The sequence below is a fragment of the Bos javanicus genome, chromosome 3 (assembly GCF_032452875.1).
Source record: "Bos javanicus breed banteng chromosome 3, ARS-OSU_banteng_1.0, whole genome shotgun sequence".
In the NCBI taxonomy this organism is placed as follows: Eukaryota; Metazoa; Chordata; class Mammalia; order Artiodactyla; family Bovidae; genus Bos; species Bos javanicus.
The window spans coordinates 92,182,241-92,208,534 of record NC_083870.1 but is presented as its reverse complement, the minus strand read 5'-3'; the positions used below and the strand labels follow the sequence as shown (position 1 = coordinate 92,208,534).

General features: G+C 52.5%; 1 protein-coding gene across 3 annotated transcripts in view; it reads right to left on the bottom strand.

The window, feature by feature from the left end:
* SSBP3 (single stranded DNA binding protein 3) overlaps nt 1–26,294 on the bottom strand; it is a 165,997-nt gene that overhangs the window by 33,696 nt on the left and 106,007 nt on the right. For all 3 annotated transcript variants that reach the window (XM_061411856.1, XM_061411857.1, XM_061411858.1), the window contains exon 5: nt 15,414–15,503. In XM_061411856.1, coding sequence (XP_061267840.1) covers nt 15,414–15,503 — 90 coding nt within the window. The remainder of the gene's footprint in view (nt 1–15,413; nt 15,504–26,294) is intronic.

The window sequence follows — 26,294 nt, the reverse complement described above, 5'->3', positions numbered from 1 at the left end:
CTTCAACCTGCCTAGGAATCATGGACTCTCAGAGAAACAGAACTGAGACTGAGTCCCAGGTTTTCTGGGTACAGAGGTGGGCCAGTGGGGAGAGCTCGGCCATGAAAGCCCAAGGCACCCGAGCTGCAGTTCTGCCTGGCATCCCCAGCCAGGCCCTTAAGGGCACAAGGAGTCCAGGGGACACTCCTTGCAGAAAAGCTCTGAGAGTGCTCTCACACACTGCGTGCTTCATCATCACCAGCTTGGACAGATCTGCCTTTAGTCAGAGGGCCTTCGGGGAAAGGGGACCTGAAATTTTAGGTTGCTAAGAGACAGAACGTTCCCCACATCCCCGTCCCCCTCCCCAACTCCTGGGGGCCGGGCGGGGACACTGGCCACTGGAGAGGCAAGGCTGCAGGGATGGGTTTCACTGACTGGCAGGGGGAGACAGACAACCCACATTATTGGTGGCCTTGTGTAATCCGCCTATTGGGCGTGTTACCGTAATTGAGTGAATATAAAATTACATTAATTATACACATGGCAACAGGCGTGCAACAGACAATCCAATTTGCTCCTTGGACACGAATGCTGATGGAAAATGCCGTAAGCCCATTCTGGGGAGAGGGCCAAGGTGTGCCCGTGTGCCACTGACATCCACATCCGTCACCACAGTCTACCTCCGCCCACAGCCTCCCTGCAGCAGGAGGCTGACCACCTGGCGGGGTGACAGAGGGTGGGCTCTGAACTGCCCCCTCCCTCTGACATGCAGCTCATCACAGGAAAAGTTATTTCTTCATTTCAACCCACGGGAACGAACTTGGCAGTGGCTTTGGACAGTTGCCGTCCTATCCTGGTTCTATCTGTCCCCTCTGGGGAAGAGACGTCTTCATGTGTGTGGACATGGGCAGAAAAGGTCAGAGGTGGAGCTGAAATTACCAACTCGAGGGGACAGAGGGGCTGAGCTGGGCCATACTCAATCATGAAGCCATGACCAGGTGGGGGCTCGGCCCTGGGAGCTCAGTCAGGGGGCTGTTGGCCGCCTAGGAGACGAGCCCACAGCAATCATGACCCTCCATGGGCACAAGGCAAAGCAGGGGGCAAGTGGTGGCGGCCCGTCTTCCTGATATGGTGGGGAAGTCATCAGTGAAAGGCAGACAGTACACGGTGTGTCCCCCTCGGGTCACCTCTGCATAACGTCAGGAATCCGCACAGCCACCGGGGTCCGCTCAGTGCAAGGTCAGTGACAGACACACTGATTCCAGCTGAGCAAAGGCCCAGCTCCCCTCCCCTCTCCTCCTCCCTGGGCCTCTCAGAGGAGCCAGGACAGCGCCAGGCAGGTGGCGAAGGTGAGAGGTCCACACGCTTGTGAATCTGGCTTCCTGAGACAGGCCGCCAGACACCTGCAGGAGGCGTTCAGAACATGTACTCCAGAGGTCCCACGGAGACAGAGACGCAGAATCAGCAGGAGACGGTTTTCAAAACAAAGGGAGGAAGCACAGTAAATGAAAGTACAGGCAGCAGCGTGGCATCCAAGACCTAACACAGAGCCCCCCGCCCCTGCCCCGTGCTGCTCCCGTCTGCCCCAGCCCTGAGCACGGACAGGAAAGCTGAGCCCCAGGGATGTGCTCCCAGGTCCAGGCTTGGCGCCCTGCACCACACCTGGAGTGGAGGCTGGAGGTCAGCTGCCACTTGAGGACACCAAGAGCACGTCCACGACACTGAGCTGCCAGAAAAGTCAGCAAGCTATGGCTCGGGGCCAAGGCTGGCCTGTCATCTGCTTTTGTAAATAAAGTTTTATCAGAATACAGCTATGTTCATTTCTGTACCGTTTGAATCTGCTTTCATGTTACATCTGAACATATCTGAGCAGTCAGGACAGAGACCAGATGGTCCACAAAGCCTGAAATATTTATTATCTGGCCCTTCACAGAAAAACTTTGCTGATCCTTGAGCTTAGTAATGGTTTTCAAGACTTAAGAGGGAAAAAACTGGATTTTTAAACTCAGCACTACAATTTCTAGGGAAAAAAAAATTATTTGGTTATGCAGGGTCTTACTTAGTTGTGGCATGTGGGATCTAGTTCCTTGACCAGGGATTGAACCTGGGACCCCTGCATTGGGAGCATGGAGTCTTAGCCACTGGATCACCAGGGAAATCCCAAAATGGGGTCTTTTTAAATTCTCAAGAAAAAGCAAAACAGTACTAGTATCTATCAATACCTTCTAACTTAAACCTCACATCTTTCTAGTAAGATAAATGAAGCAAAAATCAACCCCATTTTACAAAGGATAAAAATGAAGTCCAGCGACGTTACAGTATTATTTACCAGAGCCAGGATTTACCCCACGGAGGACAAAAGATTGTGCCCAGACCTGGGTCAGCAAACCTGAGTTCTGGTTCCCCCACCAACATGCCATGTGACCAATCTCTGAGCCCCAGGTTTCTGGGCCATTGGTCTTAAACAAAATGATCTTTCAGTATTATAATACAATACAATAAACAGCCTTCATGTCCAGCTGGTTGGTTCCAGAGTATCTCCTTGCTAACGATCTTCCCTATGTTCATTCTTGCCGCAATGCTGGGGAACACACTCCTCCCTGGCTTGCCAGCACAAAACATTCTGAAGACTTGATTCCAACCCTGAGTTCTTTCAGGAGGTTTGTGCTGTTTGACCTTCTCCAGTGCAGTAAATTCTGAGTAGTTCTCTAGGGTCATTTCAGGAAAGGGCTCTAACCTCAAATGCTGTGGTGGAGTGGTGGAGGGGCTAGTAGAGGCGACTCTGCCTCCAGCCATTGCTGCTAAACACCTGAGGCCTCGCTGCTAAAGATTCTTTGCATGTGCTGTGTCCACAGAACTGAGCACTCTTTCCAGGGACTCGGGAAAAAGCATTAATACACAGAACTTATGGGCAAAACCTATGTTCACCCTGGCAGTGCACCCAGCCAGTGGGTCCCAGCAGCTTGGGCAAAGTGTGTGCTAAGCATTGGAGACACAAAAATAAGCAGGAACTGTGGCCTTCCCCCAAAAGTGTTCCTGGTGGTGCGGAGAGACCAAGGCACAACTGGGACCCTAACAGCTTTCAAACAGAGGCAGGCACCAGGTGCACTAGGGAATGAGGGGCAGCGATCGCAGAGCAATCACACTGAGTAGGCAGGAGGTGGAAGGCTAGCCTGGAGTTCCCTGGCAGAGCAGAAATGGAAGAGGCTTCTGGCCTGAGGTGGGCACCTGGCGGGGGCAGGAGAGGGCCTGGTGCTGGAGGGTCTCATGCACAAGATGGCGACCCTGGGGCTGGAAGTGGGGCTAAGGAGTGGGGTCATTAACCCTTGGGAGCTCGTGCAAGGGGGTAGCAATCAGACCTGTCTTGGGAAGCACACATCTGTTCCATTCCTTTCCAAAGATGCTTCTATATCCTCCTTCAAGTCAGAAGTAAAGACCTATGGCCCCTGGAAAACAGTGAGTTCACAGCTGTCTGGGGTGCTAATTCCCATCTCCTGCTGACTACACATGGAGTGTGTGCCTGCTCCCCCACTAAGCCACTCTCTAGCCCTGAGCAGCCAGCTCGCATCAATGTTGGTGAAGGTTTCCAAGACCCAGTCCCAGCCATGTAGGTTTCTGGCGGGCATCCAGAGAGCACACCCTCTTCTCCCCAGTGTCTACTGGGTAGAGACTGGTTCTCTGGTAAGTGGGAGAGGCGGAGACACACCCAGGATCCAGAACCATGCCAATCCCGCAGAACACAGGGAGGACGCCCACCTTGCCTAGAGAACCAAATCTCCCCACCCCCATCCCCAAAGACTGCCTTTTGCTCTGAAAACAGACAGGGCTGCAAAGACGCATCCCGCTCCTGCCTGCCAGCCTCCACACCACCTCTCGCCAACGCTCAGGCTCTGCTGTTAATCACGGCAGCACAGTGAAGGCGAGGTGCATATTAATAAGGCACTGCCTGGTCCACCCAGAGAATTCTTGCTCTACTTTAAGCTCTCTGGGCACATGCATGCACACAGCCTTCTTGCCCTACCCCTTTATACCCCGACAGACGATCCAAAAAGTACAGATTCATCATAATGACCAGGACAGGGAGACACAAGGCTGTGGGAACTATAAATCCAGATGCCAGAATTCAACCCCAGCTGTCCACTGGGCAGAAGAGGGAACAGCAGAGTTAGCTAAGGTTTCCCCATTAGCTTTGTGGTTTCCTGGATAACTGGGTGGCTTCTTCTGCCTCTGTCTCCCCGAGCTTAGGGAATGAACCAGGTTCTTGTCTTCCTTCCTAGAAGAAGCAATAGGATGGGGTGAGGGAAAAGCCAGAAACCAGGGGAAAGATGGGCTTAAAGAGGCTGGCCCATGGTCACACAGACAGTGGGCTGGCACATCTCAGTGGCCACATGAGGGGCAGCTGTGTGGTGGGTGCTGCTGGAAGGGCCCCAGATTCGTGGGCCAGGGGTCTGGTCTGCAGTCCCCTTCAGAACTCCCTAACTTTGCCTGAAAAGAGGGCTGCCACCTTCCCAAAGACAGTCACAGATCCTGAGACTCCAGTACTCTGTCCGGGGCTGTGGACCAGCCTCATCACAGGGTGGCTGCCCATACACAGAGCTGTGCTCAGATCCTCCAGCCTTGTGGGATACTTCAGGAAGCCCCTCTTTCCTGACTAAGCCTTCCTATTACCCCGCTCCTAGGGAGCTGACTCCTTGCCCATTAACATGTAACCTGTCTGAATGTGACAAGTGGCTCTCACCAACCCCACCTGACGTGGGGAACTCTTCAGCCAACTCCACACAAGACATCTGGCCCTTGAAGTGCTCCATTACTTACTTCTTCTGCCCCTGATGCCCCCAGAGGACAAGGTTCTTCAAAGTACCACTATATCTCCCATGTCCACGCCTTCTAATGTTGTATTTTTATGATGAGCGGACTGAGGTGCAGAATGGTAAAAGCACTGCCCCAGAACAGACTGCAAGTCTCCAAAATCTTAGACCCTTTCCATAAACACAGTTAAGTCTCGTGGAGTCGGACACTATAATTAATCTGAGAAAGAGGCACTTAATCAGATCCACATTTTGGGTGTATCTTTTTTGACCTGGAGGCAAGGACAGGACAAGACTCTGTCAAAGTCTTCTTGAATAAAAGTGACCTGAAACTGAAGAGTCTTCAAGAAGGGGAGGGGAGAATTCTGCAGTGTGTAGAAGAGGCCATGCAGACAAGCTGGAGGGGCAGGGCTGGGTCTGAGAGCACAAGCTCTGGCCCTTGTCCCAAAGATCAACAGCTGGTCCATCAAGAGGGCTAGACCACAAAGAGCTCTGAGTGTCTTACCAACAGCTTGGATTGGATTGGATTGTATCTAATGAAGGGATACCACTGGCAAGACGACGACTTGATGGAGTGAATGAGCCCCTCCAGTGACCTGCAGGGAGCCCAGGCTGGAGTCTACCTCGTGGACCAGGAACACCTGGAGCCAGAGACTGCCTACCTTCCAGCCCTGGGAGCCCAGCAGGGCCAGGCAGAGAGGTGTCCCTCCCGGATGTGCACTGAAGGATCAGATGGCCGGACGCCAGCCCCTGGGAAGGAGCCCTTGTACGGACACCTCCACCGCCTTTCATTCTGAACACATTACCACACTCAGAGCTGGTGACGCAGGTGGAGCTGTTCCTATTTTACAGGTGGAGAAACAGAAACTCCAATGATAGCCGGGTGAGTCACTAGTGACAGAACTCTGGAGTACAGTCAGCCCTCCGTACCCACGGAGGCAGAACTCGTGGGTAGGGAGGCAGACTGCACTCGGCCATTTTATATAAGGGACTTGAACATCATCGGCAGATCCTGGTGTCCAAGGGGTCCTGGAACCAACCCCGGTGGACACCGAGGGACAACTGTATGGGTGAAGACCCAGACCCCTGAGTGGGAGAGCAGATGCCAACTCACAACAGCGAGCTCACCTTGATGAGCCTGGCAGGAATTGGGCATACAACCTGCTCCCCTGCCAGCTCCTGTCAGCGGACAAGAAAACAAGGAGTCACCAGGCCAGGGCCCAAGGGGGTAGCCAGGTGGGCAGGATTAAGTGAGGTAACACATTAAAGACCCAAATAAGACTCAGTACTTAGCAGGTGCCATAAACCCCAGTCTAACTAAAGGGTTAAATCCTAAAAAGGCAATCCACCTCGAGAATACCCTGAATCTCTTTCACACATCACTGCCACCACAGCTGTGCTAAGCCCCTGAGATAAACTTCTGGAAAAAGGAGAAAACTCCTGGAGGCCCTTGCTCTTGGTTGAGCTGGAAGACCTACCTCCACCCTGGCCTCTAGCTTAAAGAACAGCCCAGAATACTCCTGCTTGTGTCCATAACACAGGACCCGGAGTGCTTACCTAAGCCAGGTGCCTGGCAGGGCTTCACAGGCATTATTTCATGGTGTCCCCACCACCATCCCAAGAGGCAGAGGGTATATTCACCCCTAACTGTCAGGTGAAGCCGCTGAGGTTCAGACAGTTGAACGGACTTTCCCAAGGCAAGCGATATGCCAGCCCAGGCTCTATGACCCAGGGCCACCAGGAAGCACGTTTAGAGAGGGTGTGGGAGGGATGGGACATGCTGGGGGCAGGTGAGCTAAAGCCTCCAGGGGCCCAGCCACTGGGCCTTCTGACCATTGCTCATCCTGGATCCTGGACGGGTCATATTTTCAAGGCAGTAATCAACCATCACTGAACAAGAGTATGTGTGTGCGTGTGTGTGTGTGCATGCTAAAGTCGCTTCAATCGGGTCCAACTCCTCGCAATCCCATGGACTGTAGCCCCCCAGGCTCCCCTGTCCATGGGATTCTCCAGGCAAGAATACTGGAGGAGGTTGTCATGGCCTCCTCCAGGGGATCTTCCCGACCCAGGGATTGAACCTATATCATACGTGTATATGTATAGTCAATCCTCAACAGAGCTCCACAAAGGAGGCATTACAATTTGCCTAGAGAATCTGGACAACCTCCCCAGAACATGTCACCAGGAGCAGCAGGGGGCTGTCCTACTCCTGCTCACAGCCACTGCATGCTGTGCCAATCCTCTTTGGAGGCCTCTGCCACAGCTGGGTGCCCTCTGCTCCCCTTCCCCCACACTGTGCCCAGAGCTGAAGTGGCATCTCCCGGGTCAGGGAGAACCCTGGGGAGACCAGCACCCAGCACACAGCCAACACCTCATGGAGGCTGCGGCCTCCCCACTCATGCTCTTAACAAGTCTAACCCTGCCCTTTTGGTCTTAGAAAGAGATGGGGCTTTCTGGAACCCAGGGGTGGGCCTGGGCCTGGGATGTCATTGATTCCAAGGCCTTCATTTGAAGGAAGGAGCTTGTCAGGGAAAGGTCAGCTGGAGGGTTAATCTAGGCAGAAACCGAACATGAACTCACAGCCCACACTATGTTGTCTCCTGCTGTGTTCCCCAGCTCTCAGAACCTCAGCAAGATGCTAGAAAGCCCTGTGACCACCTAGTCTGCCCCCAGAGCCCCAGGCCCAGCCCAGACTCCTCAAAGGGCAGCTTCTTTTCAGGGCAACATGCTCTTACTCAGGGGGTCTACCTCAACCCACATGATGCCAAGGCATGTTATTACAGGATTCCACTGGAATTCCCTTCCTCAAACCTCTTCTGCTACTAGGCTGTGGAATGTGACCTTTTTTTTTTTCTTTAAAGGAAAAAAAGCTCAGCATGATCTGTAGAGAACAGGGCATGAGCGGAGGAGGGTCTAGCCTGCCCCCGGGCCACGAGAGGTGAGGACATCATCTGGGGGACAGATGTGGCCCTAGTGCTGTGAGAACAGGGGGAGAAACTCAGTTTTAAGAGAAACCCGGGTCCAAAGAGAAAAAGGATAAACCAGCCCAAGGTCTTAATAAACCAGAGGTGAGAATGTGCTAACACCTATCCTTGAGCATCAGATCCATAAAAGTCAGAGATTCAAGGAGTTGGTTCAGAGCTCAAGAGAAGGTCCGGGGGAGGCAGTCATGGCCACTGGGGTCTCCTGGGATGGGAGGAACAGTAGCTGAACACAGCCTGGCCTCCTCCACCCTAGGGTCCTTCCGGAGCCACTCCCCTGCCTCTCCCTGCAGAGGCATTGAAGCCAGGAGGGTTCGGGGCGGCTGGGGCACGCAGCAGGACTGGCTGCAGCCCAAGGGCTCTGGGGTGTGGGGCCGGCTCCACGACAGGGGGCGGTCGAGGCCTGTGGAGCTGCCGGGTGCTTTGTTACCGAGCAAACCACCCAGGCACTGACTACTGATGCATAGCTAACAGGGCAGCAGACACTGATTTATGTTCAACTTTCCATTTCATCAGAGAGAGTTTATGGTGTGACCGTGTGGAGTTCACATTTGCGGGGAGGGGGGCAGCTCGAGTGTGCAAACGCACACACATGCCCACGGGTGCATACAGGCACACGTGATGGTCACGGCCGCAACTTTTTTTTTTTCCTGTTTAGAAGAGAAGGTGACGGGGGCAGTGCTGCCTGACTTATCAGGAGTAACCTCCTGTCCACTGTTGCTAGGAGCCCCGGGTCGGTCATCTGCCCCGGGCAGACATTAGGCACCAGGCTGGCTGCCGGGCAGGGTGGGAGAGCAGCCCGACCTTTGAGAAGGTGGTACTGGCCTGAAAAGAAGGCTTCCCCCACTACTTCTCCTGTCCTAGCCTTTCTGCATGGGCCAGGTGAATGTGAGGGGAGCCTGCATGTGGGTTCACAGCAGGGAAGGGAGGAACAGGCCAGTCCATAGCGCTTTAGAGTGCCCTCTTGGGCACCCCTCACCGGACTGATGAGCAAACTAAGGCCCAGAGAGGGGAGGATGGCCCCCAAGGACACATGGCAGTTTGGAAGTAGGGCTGGACTCAAACCAGGGTGTCCAACTCCCAGGGCAGGGCTCTTCAGGCTTAAAGGGCACCCCTGGCTTCATTTCAGTAACCAAGAGATGCTGCTGGTGTTGGAGCCAAGGCTTGGAACAGGTGGGAGCTGGGGGTGGGAACAGCAGCGGCGCCCCACCTCCCAGCATGGCCGAGGGCCCAGCATTTGGGGCGCCCCGCCTCCTCTCTAATCCTTCTCAGCAGGGGTGACCCTGCCTTCTGTCAGTCTGGAGGCAGACAGCAGGGCAAGGGATGGGGAGGAGGGGTGCTTCTGTCCCCTGGAGGGCCTGGCACTCCCAGCCCTGACGCAGCACCTCTGTCCTCCCGCACCGACCTCCTCTGCTCACCAGGCAGCAGACAGGGGCAAGGGGCTGGGGTTGGAGAGCAGGCCCAGGGAGGGGAGGAATCCGCCAGCAGACAGAGGGCTCATCAAGAAGCTCTGAATCCCCCTCGCCCCGTCCAGAGCCTCTCTTCCCTGAGCAACACTGTGGCCAATCTGAGCCTCAGTTTCCTCATCCAGAAGTGGGAACACTGTCAGCCCTCAGGCCTACCTAACAGGGAAACACGAGCACAAAGGGAGAACCTTCTCTAACCTGGAGAACGTTCTACCAGCAGCCATGAGAAGGGTTCACCCAGTTTCACTTTAGGGCCTGCGAGCACAGCTGGAGAGGCCAGGAAGGGCCAGTCTGGACAGCCGTGGGACCACGTGCGGGGGCCCTCCCTTGTGGACGGGAGGCTCCGACAGGGCAGGAGGCATGGGAGACTCAGCGAAAAGTTGGCCCTCGGCCCTCACCTGCCTCCTCCTGCTCTGCTCCCCAACCCCCCAGCTCCAACACCCAGCGAGGGGCCACCCGGTCGAGAGGGGGCACCAGCCACAGCATTTAGTCACCACTCCAGCTCAGGCCTAGCCGCCTCCTGAGATGACCACAGCCTGGGCTCCAACCCCATCTGGCCACCCGCTCCAGGCCACTGGGGCTTTTCCTCGGACCACCTCACTCCCCCTCTTAGGAACCTTCCATGTCTCCCCTTTGTCTTTAAGTTCGTGTGTCCATCCAGGCCTCCTGCCATCCCAAACTTGCCCTTTCACATCACGCGCAGGCACACTGGCCCCTCCATGTAATCAGTCCTGCCTCCTGCACCAGCCAGGCCGTGTGAGCCCACTGAGGGCAGGGTCCGTGCCCTCTTTGGTTTGCACTGCTCATGGCTGAGTGACTGGGAGGTCGCTGTGCCCTGAGGGACCACGTCTGGTCGATGAGTTAACAGTTGATCAATGAGCCCAGGCCAGGGCTCATGTGGTCCTAGACTCAGTTTCACCAGCTGTCTAATGGGGATCTGGGCCCCCAGCCACCAAGTCTTCCTCCCTAGCAGTGGGCTTTGAAAACCTTAAAAACAAGGTGGTTTAATTTTCCCCCAAGTCTCCCCTAGTCCCAGACTCGCCAGAGTGGCCCTTCCTGTGGCAGCCACTTTCCAGCAGGAGGAGACTCGGTTCTCTCTGTGCTGCCTGCTCCCCACTGGAAAGGAAGCCTGAAAACTAGGGAACTGCTCGGGACGCTGCCACCGGCATGTTCTCATCTGCTGGATGCTGATCTTCCCAGGAAACATACCATCCCACCCCAAGGCTCACAGTCTCCCAGGCTCTCTGCTGGGTATCTAGTCTCTACTTAGTTACAGCCAATGTCAAGGAACTCACTACCTCACTGTAAAATCAGCAGGTGGTAGCAATGCCTTCCCTGCAGAGACGTCAAGTGGCCTCCCTCTTCTTTTCTAAGGAGGATCTGAGATCTACAGGCTGACCTCACAGAGGCGGGGCTGAGTATATTCTACATGGCAGAGCTTCAGGTACTTCAAGTCAGAGCCCTCCAGAGGCTGTGTGTTTCCCAGAGAAACCCCAGCTGCCCCCATGGCAGATAAGCAGAGACGTGTATCTGATACTCTCGACAGGAAAGGACCAAGGCTCTTTGTGCCTCTCTCCCTCTTATTTCTGGATCATGTCTCTGGTTCCTGGGCTATAGACATCAAGTGCTGCTTCTCCCCTCTCCTCCTCTAACTGATGGGGGAGGTTCTCCGGAACAGACCTTAACCTCCTTCCAAGGTGGTTGGGCTCGGCCAGAACAAATGAGGCCTCACTGGAACAGGGGACATCTCAGTCCCTACATGTCCCCTCATCGTGGTGCGAAGTATCTGGGGATGTTCAGAGCAGGTCAGGCTGAGACTTTGGTAAAGGGTCCGCCAGGGCTGTCTTTTTCAGAGAAGGCACGGTTTTTAGGCCTGTGGCCTCTGCTGGCATTTGAATGGAGACACTGGCTATTTCTGAGAGAAGATGGCTAGAGTTTCTCTTACTCCCTTTTCTCTTGTTCTCTATTCTTGCTTCTAGATAATCAGATTTGTATCCACATTAGGACCCTGACTGCTATGGAAGAACTTGAGGATCAGGAACCAGGAAGCTGAGTTCAGGCTCTGATTACAGCCCTCAGTTGTTAACTCTGGGCAGGGCATTCACCTTTCTGAGTCTCACTTTCCCAACCAGCCACGCCTCCTCTGCAGAAACACTGTGATTAAAATGAAAGTAAGCTGCATGGCCAAAAACACTACATAACTGAAAACAATTATTGGAATTTAAAACAAAACAAGAACAAAAACAGTCTGTACCCAATGCTCCCTTCTCCATGACCCCTCTGCCCTCCTGCAATTCCCCAGCTCTGGACCTAGAAACCCTCATTGGACAGTGCCTCCCTTCAAACCACCTTAGGGCCAAGGAGCTGGGGACCCACCCAAACCAGTGGGCCTGGCCAAAGCCAAGCTGAGTTTGCCAGATGTGCAGCCCAACTGACTTAAGCTGCATGGAGGGGGGAAAAAAAAAAGCCACTGCTTGATTATGTAAAATCCATCTGGATTCAAAGCAGAAAATTCAGTAAGAAGGGCCCTCAGAGACCATCTGTCCACCCCCTGCTTCATCTACTGCTGAGGAAACTGCAGTCCAGAGACGGAAAGCAACTTGGCCGAGGTCACTCAGCAAGTACATGGACAAGCAGGGGCAAGCACAGGTGTCCTAAGACTCCAGTCTTTGGTGTCCTCCGCTCTCCATACCACCATCCCTGGACCACCCCCTGGTCTGGACAGATTGCTGCATCTACAGCTGGGGGCTGGTTCGGCTCCACTCCTGGAAATAAGAGTGACACAAACTCACTTTAAACATTTCCCGGGTCCTCAGTGCATGCGAGGTGCTGGGATGCCAAGACAAAGGAGGTCTTTTTTTATAAGGAACACACTGATTGAGAATATCCTTGCTAAGTTCTCCCATGACCTGGAGAACCCCACAATATTCCCCAGTAGTGGAACAGTAAGGTATGGTCAGGTCAGGTCTCAAACATCTCCCGGTCAGCCCTCAGCTTGGTAACAAACATATCTCATGCCCAGGACCATAGGAACTGTCCATCTCAGAAACCCCAACATGGAGTAAGGGAGAGCAAACAGATGGGACCTCATGTGATGATGGCTAAACCTTCTGATCCCAAGAGTGGCTTTGCAGCCTAGCAGTCAAAGGCCCAAGGAAGAAAGTTCCTTATGTTGCTTTCTAAGGGGCCAGGGGTAGGGGTGGAAAGCTGGTCTCTTCCACCCACCATGGAGGCCCCAACTAAACTGAGCACCAACTAGGGTTGGAATTCTGACCAAAAAATGGGGCTGGCCACCTTGGGACAGAGTTTGACCAAAGATGATCAGCCAGACTAGGCTGGCTCCTCGGTGGAAAGACCCTCCTGCCGCTGAGCTGTCTGCCATGCTGTGGTCAAGTAGGGGAAGAAGTTTAATTGTTGGCAGCAGATAAAACCTTCAATACCATCTCTACTTCCCTTCTAATATCAGAATGACCGCCTCCAAGATGAGCGAGGGGCAGGGCCAGCAATCAATAGCTAATACTCCTGCTGTGAGTTGGCCTGTTCTGGAAATGAGCAGTCACTACCTGCTTAAGAGAGATACCTTTTCCCCACAGCAGTGACTCAGCCCGAGTGGTTCAGCATCCTGACCAGGAAGGACTTCATCAGCCTTCAACTGACTGATGGAGAAAGGATGCCCCTTCGGGTGAGGGTGGGGGCAGGGGTGTAACCAAAGTCAGCCAAGAAGCAGAGAGGTTGGGGCACACAGCCCCCTGCTCAACAATCCAGCAAGCTCTTGATGGTTCACCCCGATTAAGGATCAGAGAAGACCTCAAGTCAAGGATAAGGGGTAGGGGGTCCACAGCTACCTCTGTTGGATGGTACCTGGCAGTGGCTAAATAAGGACAGGAGTAGGTCTGGGCTTTCTGACCACACACCCCTGAAACATCACAGGGGAGGGCATAAGAAATACATATGTCTGGAGTTAGGGCTTAACCATGGACCACTGTATCAAAGCAGGAAGCTGGGAGCTGCCCACATATCAGACAGACTTCTCCTTGCCCCAGACTCAGGCCAAAACAGAAGTCAGCGGCCTATTTAAAAAAATCCAGCCGGCTGTTGTCCCCTTCTTCTTGCCACTGTGGCCTATACTGGGCACCGGGATGCCAGCAAGCAACCTCAACAGGGATGCACACAGATGGAGCGTGTATCTGGGTGGTCTCTGTCTACCAGATGGGAAAGCCACTTCTGCACTGTAGGAAGGGCAGCCACGGTATCTCTGGGGAGGACATGAGCCTGGGAGAGAAGTTCCAACTGGAGAGAACACCAGGGGAAAGACCATTGCCTGGCTGCAGAAAACCGTCCTCAGCGGCTGGGAAGGTGGCTGCCCCTTGGCATGGACGACCCCGTCAGGCAGTGGTCCTTCAAGCTCCTGTCTTTCTTGGGTCCACGGATTTCCAAGGTTTCGAACATCTCACTCTTTCTCGTAAGTCTGGCCCCTCTTCCCAGCGCCTGTGGCCTTGTGCCAAGCCTCACCCCAGGCAGTGCTTGGTCTGGTCTAACCTGGAGCCTATACACCCACTTCCATTCCTGAGACAAGGCCCCAGTTTGGACCATATGCTAGGAACACAGACAAGACACATGTGTGGCCATCCAATACCCTAAGCTTCCATCCCCAAATCCCTATCACTTTGCTCACTGCCACCTTGGTGGGCAACCTGCAGTTTTCTGTTGAAGAACAGCCAAATTTCACTGATTTCCCTTCTTGGCTGGTAAGCAGCATGTCCTAACCCTCCTCTCCTGAGAGCGAACATCAACTATAACGTGAAACATTGCAAAGCAGACATGTCTTCTAGGTCATCTCCCACCCAGGGAGAAAAACCCCTTAATACCCCAAGAGGCACCTGCCCCATTTTTGCTCAGATTCCTCCAGTGCCAGGGAGCTTCCTGTGACCGCTGTCCCACTGCTGGAAGCATGCGGTGTGAAATTCTGGCTGTCACCAAGCCACAGTCTCTTCAGACTGTGTCTCCCTGGCCCCAGTTTTGAATTCTTGGGCTTCACAGAAAAATATCCACCTTCTTTTCTATATAACAGCTCTTTCTAGATTCTTAATCTGGAAGAGCTAACCTTTCAAAGGCTGGTATCACCGACTCAATGAACATGAGTTTGAGCGAACTCCAGGAGACAGGGAAGGACGGGGAAGCCTGGTGAGCTGCGGTCCCTGGGGTCACAAAGAGTTGGACAGGACATGGTGACTAAACAACAACCAACCTTTCAAAAGGTGTGCATACCTCAGGCAGATTCTCAAACCCGACTGAGGAGAGGTTTGAAAGCATGTCAACCCCAAGAGCTCCATCATAAAAGTTCCTTCCAGCCCCCACAGGTCAATCCCTCTCCAATGGCCTGTTCCAGTCTCAATATGGTTTCAATCAAATGAGTCCCCAGAGGGGATAACAAGATGCAAGAGGTGGTGCAGAGGGCGTGGCGAGTGTACTCACCCAGCAAATCAGAAAGCTGTCTCCCCACACCCCACACCCCACACCCGAGAGCCCAACAAGGTGTCTTTTGGAGAAGACCCGGCTCTCAACCCACGAGCGTGGCTCCTGCCTTTGGCGGGCAGAGATTGGGCACAGATGCTTGTGGGACGCCTTCTGTGATCACACTCGGAAAAAATCAAGCGGTTAACCAGAGGGAAAGGATTCCCAGACCTGCCAGGATGGTGGGTTTTTTTGGTTTTTTAGATTACGCCTAAGGTTTGTAGTTTGGACAGGCAAAGTAAACAGTGACAATGACAGCACCAACAAAACAGAAACAAAGAACAGTTTACTTGTTTTGTTAAAAAAAAAAAAAGCCTTTTGTTAAAAGACAGCCCTGCACCGGCCTTGGAAGCAGCCCCACTGCCTCCCAACCAGGGGCGGGCTGTGTCGTGAGCGCGAAGCTGGCGTGAAGAAAACAAACTCCGGCAGAAGTCACAGCACGCGCCGGGGGTGTCTGCTCTCCAGCTTTCTCTGCTCCCCTCCTTGGTTTTTGGAAGAGGTGGCGAGAGGGATGGGAAGGGAAGGGTTTGAACCAGCATGAAGCAACTGTATTTAGACCATGGCAAACTGAGCTGCTACTGACTTCTCTCTCCCTCCCTCCCGCCTGCCTGGGGACTGGCCTGGAGGGAAAGGAGCACAGGGCCGAGGGAGGGCCTAGCACGTACCTGAAAGAAACCCGGAGGGATGGGGCCTCCCGGCATGCCATCGTTGGGGGGAATGTTGCCAAGCACGGGGCTCGGGGCGGCTGCTGCACTCTGCGGAGACAAGAGGGTGGAAAGTAAGAGGCTGCACCCATGTAGACAGACGGGAGTTCTCACTCCCAGCCCCCTCCACCCTCTCCACCCATGTCCTCCAAAGACCCCCCCCCCATCCACACAAAACACCAGCACCTTCCCAGAACTGTCACTTAGTGGGTAAGAGATGAGCTCTCTGAGCCTATGCTTCCTCATCACTAAACCCCACAGACAGAGAAGCCTCGTGGCTACAGTCCATGGGGTTGCAGAATTGGACGTGACTGAGCAACTAAACCACGACCACCACCACCACCACCAGAACGGGAGGGCAATGCCCACCCCTGGCGTGCACACACCCTTCCAAGCAGCAGTAGCCGTTAGTGAGCCCCGCCTCCCCACTCAGTTGCTTTAGTTCTGAAAAAGCCTCCGTAGGGCAGGCGAGGTGCCTCATGAATGGGGGTGCCCTCGCCAAGACGCTGGCATGCTGTACAGAGCAGAAGATCAATGAACGCCCACGGCTTAGTGAATCTACAGACAGACCAGCTGGGAAAGGCCCGGGAAATGCGAGAGGCGGGCAGGCATGTCGCTGGCCCCGTCAGGGTCCTGGGGGCCACAGAGGAGGTGGGCTGCATTGTCATTACTTTTTCTTTCAAATGCTGCTCTTCCGGCATTTACCTGGTACATCTGCCTCAACAAATGCGTCCCAGGGGTGAACAGACGTTGCTCTCCCCAGCCTGGCCTCCTTCCAGACAATCTGTGTCCCACCTGTTCACATGGCCGGCATGTCTGTGCCTGGCCCCGTGCTCACATGGGCGGGTGAAGCTGAGAGAGAAGCCCCCGGGCCTGACCGCCCACCTGGGCCGGTGCTCTGCTCCCCACCACACTCTACACCTCGCAGGGCTGCTCCCACAGGAAGCCCAGACCCAACCTCAAAGGTCCCCAGACCCCACCAGGACTGAGCTTCTGAGACATAATCGCCAACTGTCCTCCTGGGGGTTCTGATGGGTCCTCTGGGACAACACTGAGCCCCTCAAGGTCAAGAAACAGAATGCTCTTCTGTTACGATTGCAGCCTGATGTCACCACTTCTAACTCACTTCTCCTGCCCTTTCCTCAGCCACAAAACAGGACCCAGAACTCCTAACTCCCAGGGAAGGGAATGAGGGACTGTATGAGTCCCCCAAACACACCACATGCAGCAAGAAAAAAGACAGCCCTGGGAACCAGTACATTGGGGTTCAAACACTGTTTGCCTGGACTAGCGAGGGGCGGCCATGGCAAACCACTCAGCTTTCTGCACTAGGTTCCGGTCACGGTGGGCCTAGCTGCTCCTAAGCGTTGGGGAGGATTAGGCAATGGGATGGGCTGTGTTTTGTAACCCAGGGAAGCTGGTAATCTGGAAGTAAGGAGGACTCGGGAGGCCCACAGTGGCTGTTTCAACAGACCTCAGGTAAAAGGGAATAGCGTGGGATGGGGCTGGCTTCTCTGGCCCAACATTCCAAAATGATTCGGTGTAAAGAGAGTCTGCCAACTATCCTGCAATGTGTTAAAAAACCCCAAAATACCAGGTTCTCCCCTACCTACCTCCTTAGGTTGGAGGAGAAGCCAGCCCTGGTTGAGCCCCCCGCCCCGGTATCATCTAGGATGAGGGCTGCCTGAGGGAATACGCCTGGTTATCCATCAGCTGCACTCTTTGTTTGCGGTTGGTTGTTCTGCGAAAATGCAACTTTTCATGATTTACAGCCAACAATTACTCTGCAGCAGCAGCAGAAAAAAAAAATTTTTTTTTTAATTTTAAATGGAGTGAGGTAAACACCCTCCTATGCTGTCTTCAAGTTCTTCCACAGACTGGTTTTACACTTAACTCTTTAATAGTTCAGCAACTTATTTTGGTAAAGAACATAGATTTTACTCCTCAAATGGTCTACCAGCTTGATACAAGTTTTCCACTCATTTGAAATCAGGGACAAAAATCCTTACAAAGGCATTGGATGGTTTCTGAGCTTTTAAAAAATTCTGTCCTAATTCTGTCCATTCTAATGATCAGAGTTTTACAATTTTATTATCTTCAATTCTTTCGTGGAAGTTTTCTTATTTATTTTTATCTGCTTATCCTACCAAACTTCTATCATTTATATAAGTCATCTTCCTACCAAAATAAAAGAATTCTTATATAATTTGGAGGGAAACTGATACCTTTCCAAAACAGAGGTACCCTCTTAGGAGGTGATCTTTCTCAAATTACTCATATTTTCGTTCAAGTCCACCAGTCAAGCAAGGAGGGTGGGTCAATGACGCTGATCAGAAAGGTGGGCAAGGGCAGGTGATACATTTGGGAAAACCAAAACCCTCTCTTGCCCTGATTAAATGTTTTATTCAACAAATGTGACACTGACTCGTTCTCAGGGTGAAGATGGAAACGGTGGCGCTCCTGACGACAGTGTGAGAAAGACTGAGTTGATGGCCCAGGCCCGGGCAGGGTGGATGGCAGGGGCTGTCTGGCCTGATGCTCAGAACAAGCCAGGTACTTTCACACCGTCTCTCCCTGAACCCCCAGGTGGCCTTCCTAGGCAGACACAAGCGCCCTTACATTACAGATGAGAAAACGAGTGTCTGTGTGGAGAGCAGACTGAGCTGGCCTCTTCCTACTTATCCTCAGAGAGTCCACATCCACTCTTCCTCAGCCGTCAGCTCAGAAACAACACGTGGCTTTTAAAGAAAGATCTGGAAAGCTTCAGCAACTTGGTTCTTTAAATCAGCATTATTCATTTAATATAAAACACTTTCTTATTATAGGACACAGCAGAGTAAAAAGAAAATTAGTCACTGTTTTTTGTTAAATAATATCATAAGCACTTCTCCTCCTCTCATTAAATGGTCAAAGAAAACATGGTTTTTTAATAAGACTAATATTATTCAACTAATTTAATTAACAGGGCATTACATCAGTGTTTGCTAACTTAGTAGCTACAAAATGGTATCTCTTTGATTTCTTTGGTATTTTAACTTAATCTTTTGGATCACTAACCTTTTAAAATGGTTTACACTGGCCATTTAGTAAAACAAATGACAAATCATTCATGTCGTTTGCTGTTTAGGTATTTGATGTCTTTCCTTAGTAATATACATGAGCTCTTTATACCTTAAGGATATAACATATAGATATCTTATCATTTAAAAGAAAAAAAAAAAACAACTTTTAAATGAAAACTTGAACCAGGTGCATGACTTGCAAGGCTCCCCTGACACCAAAATCTCTTTTTCCTACAAGATCAGGAATCCACGGTCCTTTGAATGTTAGGGATGGAAAATCCACAGTTCTAGTAGGGGGATGGTATAATTCTTTGACATCTGGGTGGAAATGGACATTTGCTACCCTCCAGTGAAAGGAAGGCATGTCAGTAGTGGCTCAGGTGTCAGGAAGCTGGAGTGATAACTTATCCTTTATAGGCTCTTTCAGCTGCAAAATTAAGTAGCTCTGCAGTGTTTAACTCTGTGTCTTAAAGTATGACAGTTACTGCCATTCTTTGATTTTGAGGCAAACAGAAACTTGTACAAAACTTTCAAAAGGGCAGAAAAGGACAAAAAATAAAATGAAAGCAGCAACCAGTGTCACAGGGAGACCAGAGGGTTAAGAAATCATTCTTACACATGAAACCCAATCCAAGGGACCTCACCCCACATCTATCGATGTGAGGCTGCCCTCACCCCTACACCTCAACAGCACCTTTACCCATCCCTAAGACCCAGCACCACGAGAGGCATACAGCAGGCGTTCGGTAAACAATTACAACTTTTATTGTTCAAAGACCTGCTCAAATCTGGCCATCTGGAGCCAGGCCTTTCCGGACTGCTAGGAATCGGCCTCTCCCTGTGGTTTCCAACTTGGAGTTAGAACTCCATTAAAGCACTCAGCAAAGTGTCTCATGTGAGTTTTCTCTAAAAACACAAAACCAAAACCAAAACCCTCTGACATTCACAGAGGCTTACAGCACGTTGGGGCTATAGTAGGTGCCCAGGAACTCTTCCACCGGAGTAGAGGAGGAAGGAGTCAGGAGCCAGAGACCTCCCGCATGGGCTTGGGTAAGCCCCTGCCTGCCCTGGGCCTCTGCGGCGCCAAGTGTCAAATGATGGAGTTAAGAGAAGATGACTTCTGGAGCTCTTCTTCCAAAGTACTCTCCCAACCCAGTCCATACACCTAGCAGGAGCAGGGATTAGAAACAGCAGCTCCTAAATTTTAGGAAGGCAGACACTAAATTTTAACTTTTCCCATTCATTACAGAACTCTTAGGACTTCCAGGGCAGTGGTGGTGCAGTGGTTAAGCATCCACCTGCCAATGCTGGGAACACGGGTTTCATCCCTGGTCTGGGAAGATACCACAAGCCGCAGGGCAACGAAGCCTGTACCACAAGTATCAAAGTCCAAGCTCTAGAGCCTGTGCTCCTCAACAAGAGAAGCCATCACAATGAGAAGCAACTAGAGAGCAGCCTCCAGGCGCTGCAACTAGAGAAAGCCTGTGCACGACGACTAAGACCCACCCAAGACTAAGTAAGTATTTAAAAACAAAGAATCAGATCAAAAAAAGAACCCTTAAGAGGTCAAAACTTCAGCACCACCTACAAACCTATTGATTATCAAAGCCTGGAGATAACAGCCAGCTCATGACATCTGGGCTCTCCCCTGCACCAACTGCAACCCCAACAGCCCCCCTTCAGCAACCTTTATCCATATACGCGTACATGCACACATGGACTAAAAAAGGCAGACTCAAATTGGGCATGCAGTTTGGCAACTCATGCTTTTTTTTTTTTTTTAAACTAACTAAAAATTCTTTTCCAAATAGAAAACAGGCCTTGCACTGAGTGGTGTGGCCCACTGCAGCCAGCTGCCTCCTCCAAGCCTCCGGGATCTAGTCCACTTGGAAAGCCTGAGGTGCCTTCAGACATCTGCCTGAAGCTGTAAAAGTTCCCCTCCCTGCAAAGTATTTTATTTTTGTTCACAGCCAGGGAGCCTTTCAAGGAGGGCTCATTCTACAACGTTCACCCTCAAGAGTAGGGTCTCTTTATGACCCCAGAATGGCTACACAGCCACCGGGGCTTAGGGGTTCACTGCAGCCCCTCAGCTCTGTTCATGTGTTCCAGATGCCACTCCACCAAACTCCGCTGTCAACAGCGAGGAGAGACCTGGACACTACCCCTGTCCCAGAGTAAGCACATTCTACCCCCCACTCTTACCCCTGGTAGAGATGCAGGGTTCAAACCTGCAGCCTTGGGATCTGAGCCACAGCGAGGAGCCTTGAAAGCCATGCGAGGGAACCTGGGCTTGCCACTCAAGGCAACAGGGAAGAGATCTCAGCAGAAGAGCAAGTAGCTCAGGACAGTTGAGAATCCTATCTGACACCTCTTAGCCCGTGCCAGACATCCCAGTGCATGCCTGACAAAGTCACCCAACAGCACCAGAGTACCCAAGGCTCCACAAATGAACAGACTTGGCAAGTTCTGGATGTGGGCCCTTTCCTCAATCCATAGCAAGGAGTCCCATGCGACTCAAGGAACAGGGTCAGTCAAGAGGGACCAAGAGACAAGCTCCCAGGAGCCTCCTACTTCACATCTTGTATATCCTGTGGTAGGTGACATTCATGCTTCCTTCAAGAAGCAGAGCCTGGTGAGGGCGGGGTGGGGGTATGTGTTCCCTACAAGACAGGACCTTCCAGCCTTACCCTGAGACCCCCAGTTAGCCTCACCCACAAACTAGCATGGAATCCCCCACCCATTTTTTACTCTCTTAAAAAAAATTATTCTGTGCACAGGAAGCTCCTGGAAAACAGAATAAAAACACGCTCAGAGTGAACGGCGGGACTCCTGCCAGGTCAGCCAACCCCTCCTGACTGATTTACAAGGCTGCAAAATGGAACTTTGTTCTGCAAATCCCCTCCTTCCTCGCCACACCCCAATACCCAGGCGTGTAGCAGCACGGGGCCCACATGTGAAACCACCAAGTACAGCCTTCCTCGACTGAAACTCAACGCAGGCCACGTGGCCAGGCACCCAGGACACAGGGGTGCATGGTGTACGGCGGTGTGCTCACAGCTCGGCAGCAGAGGACGCTTGGGGGGCTGGGGAGGGGGAGACAGGGGCGCTCCAGCTCTGAGAAATGAAGGCCTGTGAGAGAAGTTCATATTCCAGGGAGGGAGGGATGTTTACACAGGTGTCATCAGGTCAGAGGGTTCAGCATTCTGTGCAAAATATGGAATTCACAATTCAAAATACAACATTCTCTGCAAAATATAGGAGTGACCTGGGACCCTCTGGGCCAAGCTTCCTCAGTTCAGTTCAGTTGCTCAGTCATGTCCAACTCTTTGCGACCCCATGGACTGCAGCACCCCGGGCTTCCCTGTCCATTAAGTCGGTGATGCCATCCAACCATCTCATCCTCTGTCGTCCCCTTCTCCTCCCGCCTTCAATCTTTCCCAGCATCAGGGTCTTTTTCAATGAGTCAGCTCTTCCCATCAGGTGGCCAAAGTATTGGAGTTTCAGCTTCAGCTTCAGTCCTTCCAATGAATATTCAGGACTGATTTCCTTTAGGATGGACTGGTTGGATCTCCTTGCAGTCCAAGGGACTCTCAAGCGTCTTCTCCAACACCACAGTTCAAAAGCATCAATTTTTTGGCACTCAGCTTTCTTTATACTCCAACTCTCACATCCATACATGACCACTGGAAAAACCATAGCCTTGCGTAGATGGCTTAGGTTTGTTGGCAATGTAATGTCGCTGCTTTTCTCCCCCAAGTTTCCTAGAGGGAATTTTAGCAGCATCAATAGACTGAAGATATAGCTAAGGGAATGGAGAGAATCTCATCACCCAAACAGAAAGGCCAAGACAGAGAAGCGGGGTGGCTAAAGTGGAAGGTACAGGAAGAGGCCTCTCGGTTTTATGTGCAGACCACAGAAGAGAATCCATTTGGAGAACAGAGGTTCTAATTCTGCAGCTTGGAAAAACACACAGAGCTGTTGCTACGTGAAGAGACAGAACTGGCTGGAGTTAAAAATAGGTTTGGATGACACAGGGGAGTGAGCAACACAGGATCCCTGCCTCCAAACGGCCAGGGGGCCATCACGCGCGGGGAGGAAAGGACGTGCTCGCTCGTCGCTGCTGAGGGATGGTCCTGGGTCCAGGGGCAGATGCTCTGAGCCACCAAAAGCTTCTCCAGATCCGAGCATCAGAGTGGAGAGCCTCTGGGAGCGGTGGGCCACGTCACCTCGGGGTGGCTCAGGGGGACAGGGTGCGAGCACACTCAGGATCAGAGGGTGTGGGTTTCGTCTCTGCTTGGCCACAACAGAGCCACGGGGACTGCCTCAGCCTCCCCTCTGAAAAGGGGGGAGCTATGTCATCCAGCACCACCTGGCATTTCCTGGGGATTATTAGGAGACAGAAGAGACCCAGATGGAGGGTCCTGGGATCAGGGTTCCAGGTCCGGCTATAAACCACCTGCTGTATGACTCGGGTGAGCTTCTTGCCCCCCAGGCCTCTGCTCAATTCCAAGTGAGGTGGCTGAGATCCTGCTGCTACAGTGAACCAAGTGGGCATCACACCGAGCTCTCAGCCACACAAATTGAGAAAGGGTGACAAAAGCCCCAGCTCACACGGCCAGGCCGTCAGACCCAGGAGAGGGCTGTCTTGACACCAGAGCTTCTTCCCTAACATCCCCACCTCATTTCTATCTCCTGAAAAGTGAGATGGATGCAGGAATGCAGAGAGAGCAGGCAGAGAGTAGCAAATGCCTTTTTATCCTGATCCCAAACCCCTGGGGAAGGGGATACGATTTACTTCTCAACATCCCTGTGAAGGTGTCACTGCTGTTTACCGGTAAGAAATCAGGCCCAGAGAAGTGCATTATCCTGTGTTCTAACTTCAGTCTCTCTGTCCCTCCACCTCTGATTTCGGTCCAAGAAACCTAAATAATGCACCCCTCTCCATCCTGCCACCAGTCCCTACAAAAGAGAGTTCTGGGTGCTTTTTGTTGCTTATGAAAACAAACAACAGCTCATAGTAACATAAGGTAAGCACAAGGCATTCTCTACATCTGAGATCATCCACATGTTTTTCTCTTCCCAGAGTAGACTGGCCTTCTAACTGCTCCTTCCGGCAAGTATTTCACTGAGTTGGTCTCCACTTAGGGTGCGTGCATGCTTGTGTGTGCCTGTGTGTGGGAATGTAAGATCTCACTAAAGAGTCTGTTGGATCTAACTGGTAAATTATCCTGGGAAGAGAAGGAGAAACAAGGCAGGCGAGGAGCTTAAAAAGGTTAGGAGCACTTTTGACACGGCCATGTGTTCAGCAAATGCTGGCTCCTAGGCCACCAGGGATGCTGTGCTGTGCCTGCTGGGGTGGGAGACGACAGAGGCTCGGCTCTGCCCGTGAGGTCCAGGGGATGAAATGAAGTCTCCACAGGAGAACTGAGGGATGCGGGAAGGTGCTCCGGGCGGGCGCCGTGAGGTGGGGATTAGAGGGATCAGGGAGGCTTTATGGAAGAGGTGGCACTCAAGCCAGGGCCTTAAAGGACAGCGAGCCTCGGAGATGCAGGAGGTGATAGGGAGGTGAGAGATTACTGCTGTCATCTTAGCCCTCCCCTGGAACCAGGCCTTCTGACAGCTTCTCCTTCAGAGCATAAATCCCGTCAGGCCTCTGCCCTCCCCAGCCACTCCATCTCGCTGACGGGGTGGGCATGGGGCTTACCCACGTCCCCTCCCCCAGAAGGGGGAGGAGGCTGCCCACTCAGCTCACCAGCTAACCTAGGTGCAGCTCAACCAGCTTCTCTCCCCATCCTCCTGGATGACTGGGCAGGGACTATAGATGAGAAAACAGGGGCTCAGAGACTTGTCCAAGGTCATTCAGCTCAGAACAGGCAGAACTGGAAGTCAAGCCCAGACCTTCTGGCTGTGTACTGGCTTCTCCGGTCAAAGCTTTGAAACTGACGTTTAAAGATGCTGCTGGAGAGTAAAGAGGTCCGGGCTCTATGCCCAGCCCCTCTGTTCTCCAGCAGCTGGGGTACAAGGGCACCTCACTTTACCTTCCTCAGCCCTTCATCATCGTCTATTACAGGGAGGCCTCTACCCTCAACAGGGGTATGGGGAACCCAAATATGACTCCTCAGATAAGGGACTCAAACTGCTGAGCCAGCAACACAGCACCAGGTGGAAGACGCGCGCGTTTGCTTTCTATGATTCTGTGAACACAGGGCAGGCCAGGGCGTGGGAAGGGTGGGGGCCAGCAGAAGAAACATCCCTGGTGGGGCAGAACCCAGTCTTCCGAGGAGCGGCCTCTCTCATTTTTAAAAAACAATCAAAGAAAGGCACCCCACTCAGATCATTTTCAAGAGGAGGAGGAACTGGCTGTGCTGAGACGGTCATGGCCACCATCCTACCAGGCCCTGCCCATCCAACCCAGGAAGCACTCGCTTCTTCTGGGAACTGGATCAAAGGGCATCATCTGGGTAAGAGGTGGAGCCCCATGTAATTAATACCTGGTTATACTGTAGATGCCAGGCAGGGTGCCCTTCCCCATGTGCAAACATCTCCCCAGCTGAGCTGCACAGCAGAGGGCACGGGTCCTAGGCATGTACACGTGAGACAAGGGAGATTAAAGGCGAGAGGTCCCCCCTGCAAATGAACAGTGTGGAGTGGATCAACAACATGCTGTTTGTACAACGCTGATTTTCTTCTTAAAGAGAGATGAGCTTCAGACCCTGGTTTACACCATTAGCAAAACACACACACACACACACACACACACACACACACACACCCACTGTCTTAAAGGAGCCTCTTACAACCGCAAACATGTCATAGTAGGCCAGTGACAGTTCCTTAACAAGAACACTGGCAGTTGCTTCTGCAAAGTGGAAAATTCCCTGGCATGGGCCTGCACACATGCTCAGTTCCAATGACAACTTAATCCTGCCAGGACTGAGGTGTGCACAGAACAAAAACCCACCCGCTTTAGAAACTTCTGTTTTTTTAAGTTTAAGAGAAATCATTAAAGGGATGGCCCCCAGAACACCTTTCAAGAAAGGGGGCACACACTTTGCTCACCAGCACCAGATTCAAGGGGTACAGAGTCACCTTCCCTCAGCTCAGCCCCCGTCATGACAGGATGAGGTGCACAGCCTGAAAATCTCATCCGGGTCCCCTGACATCCAAGCGGGGAAGTTTACACTAGGCTGGGGAGGGGGTGCAAACGAAGGAGCCGGGAATGCAGGCGCATGGGCTGCACGAACAGATGCCGCCTAAGCCTTTAAAGCGCGTATTAATTGCGCTCATTTAGCTAACAGTCTCTGTTTCGTCCCCCACCCTGGTCGACCAGAGTCCTTGGGTACCGCTGGAGAGATGCAAGCTGTTGGCCTTACTGTTATTTTGTCAGCCATTAAACGATTCATCGGAGTCATTAATTGATTTATTACTGCTGCCTGCTCAGAGGGTTTAGCAAATAAGGAATGATGTAGGTCACAACGCAAAGGAAATTGAACCAAACAACGCCATGAGCAGCCGGGCACTTAGAATCCACTGCTGTCCACTCGGACAGCCCTCCATGCCCAGCTGTCAGACGGGGGGCTGCACTGCTGGCTCTCCTACCTGAAGCCCAGGTGTCAGCCTGCCTCCAGCACACGTGTCGTGCTGCCCAAGATACAGACAGAAGGTGGAGAAGCTCGTCTTGAGGGCTCCTGGGCATCTGCCAGGTGAGGTCACCAGTGGCTGGGCCCACGGCTGGGCCCTCCAGGACACAGGGAAGAGGCATGACATGAGGCAGAGGGTT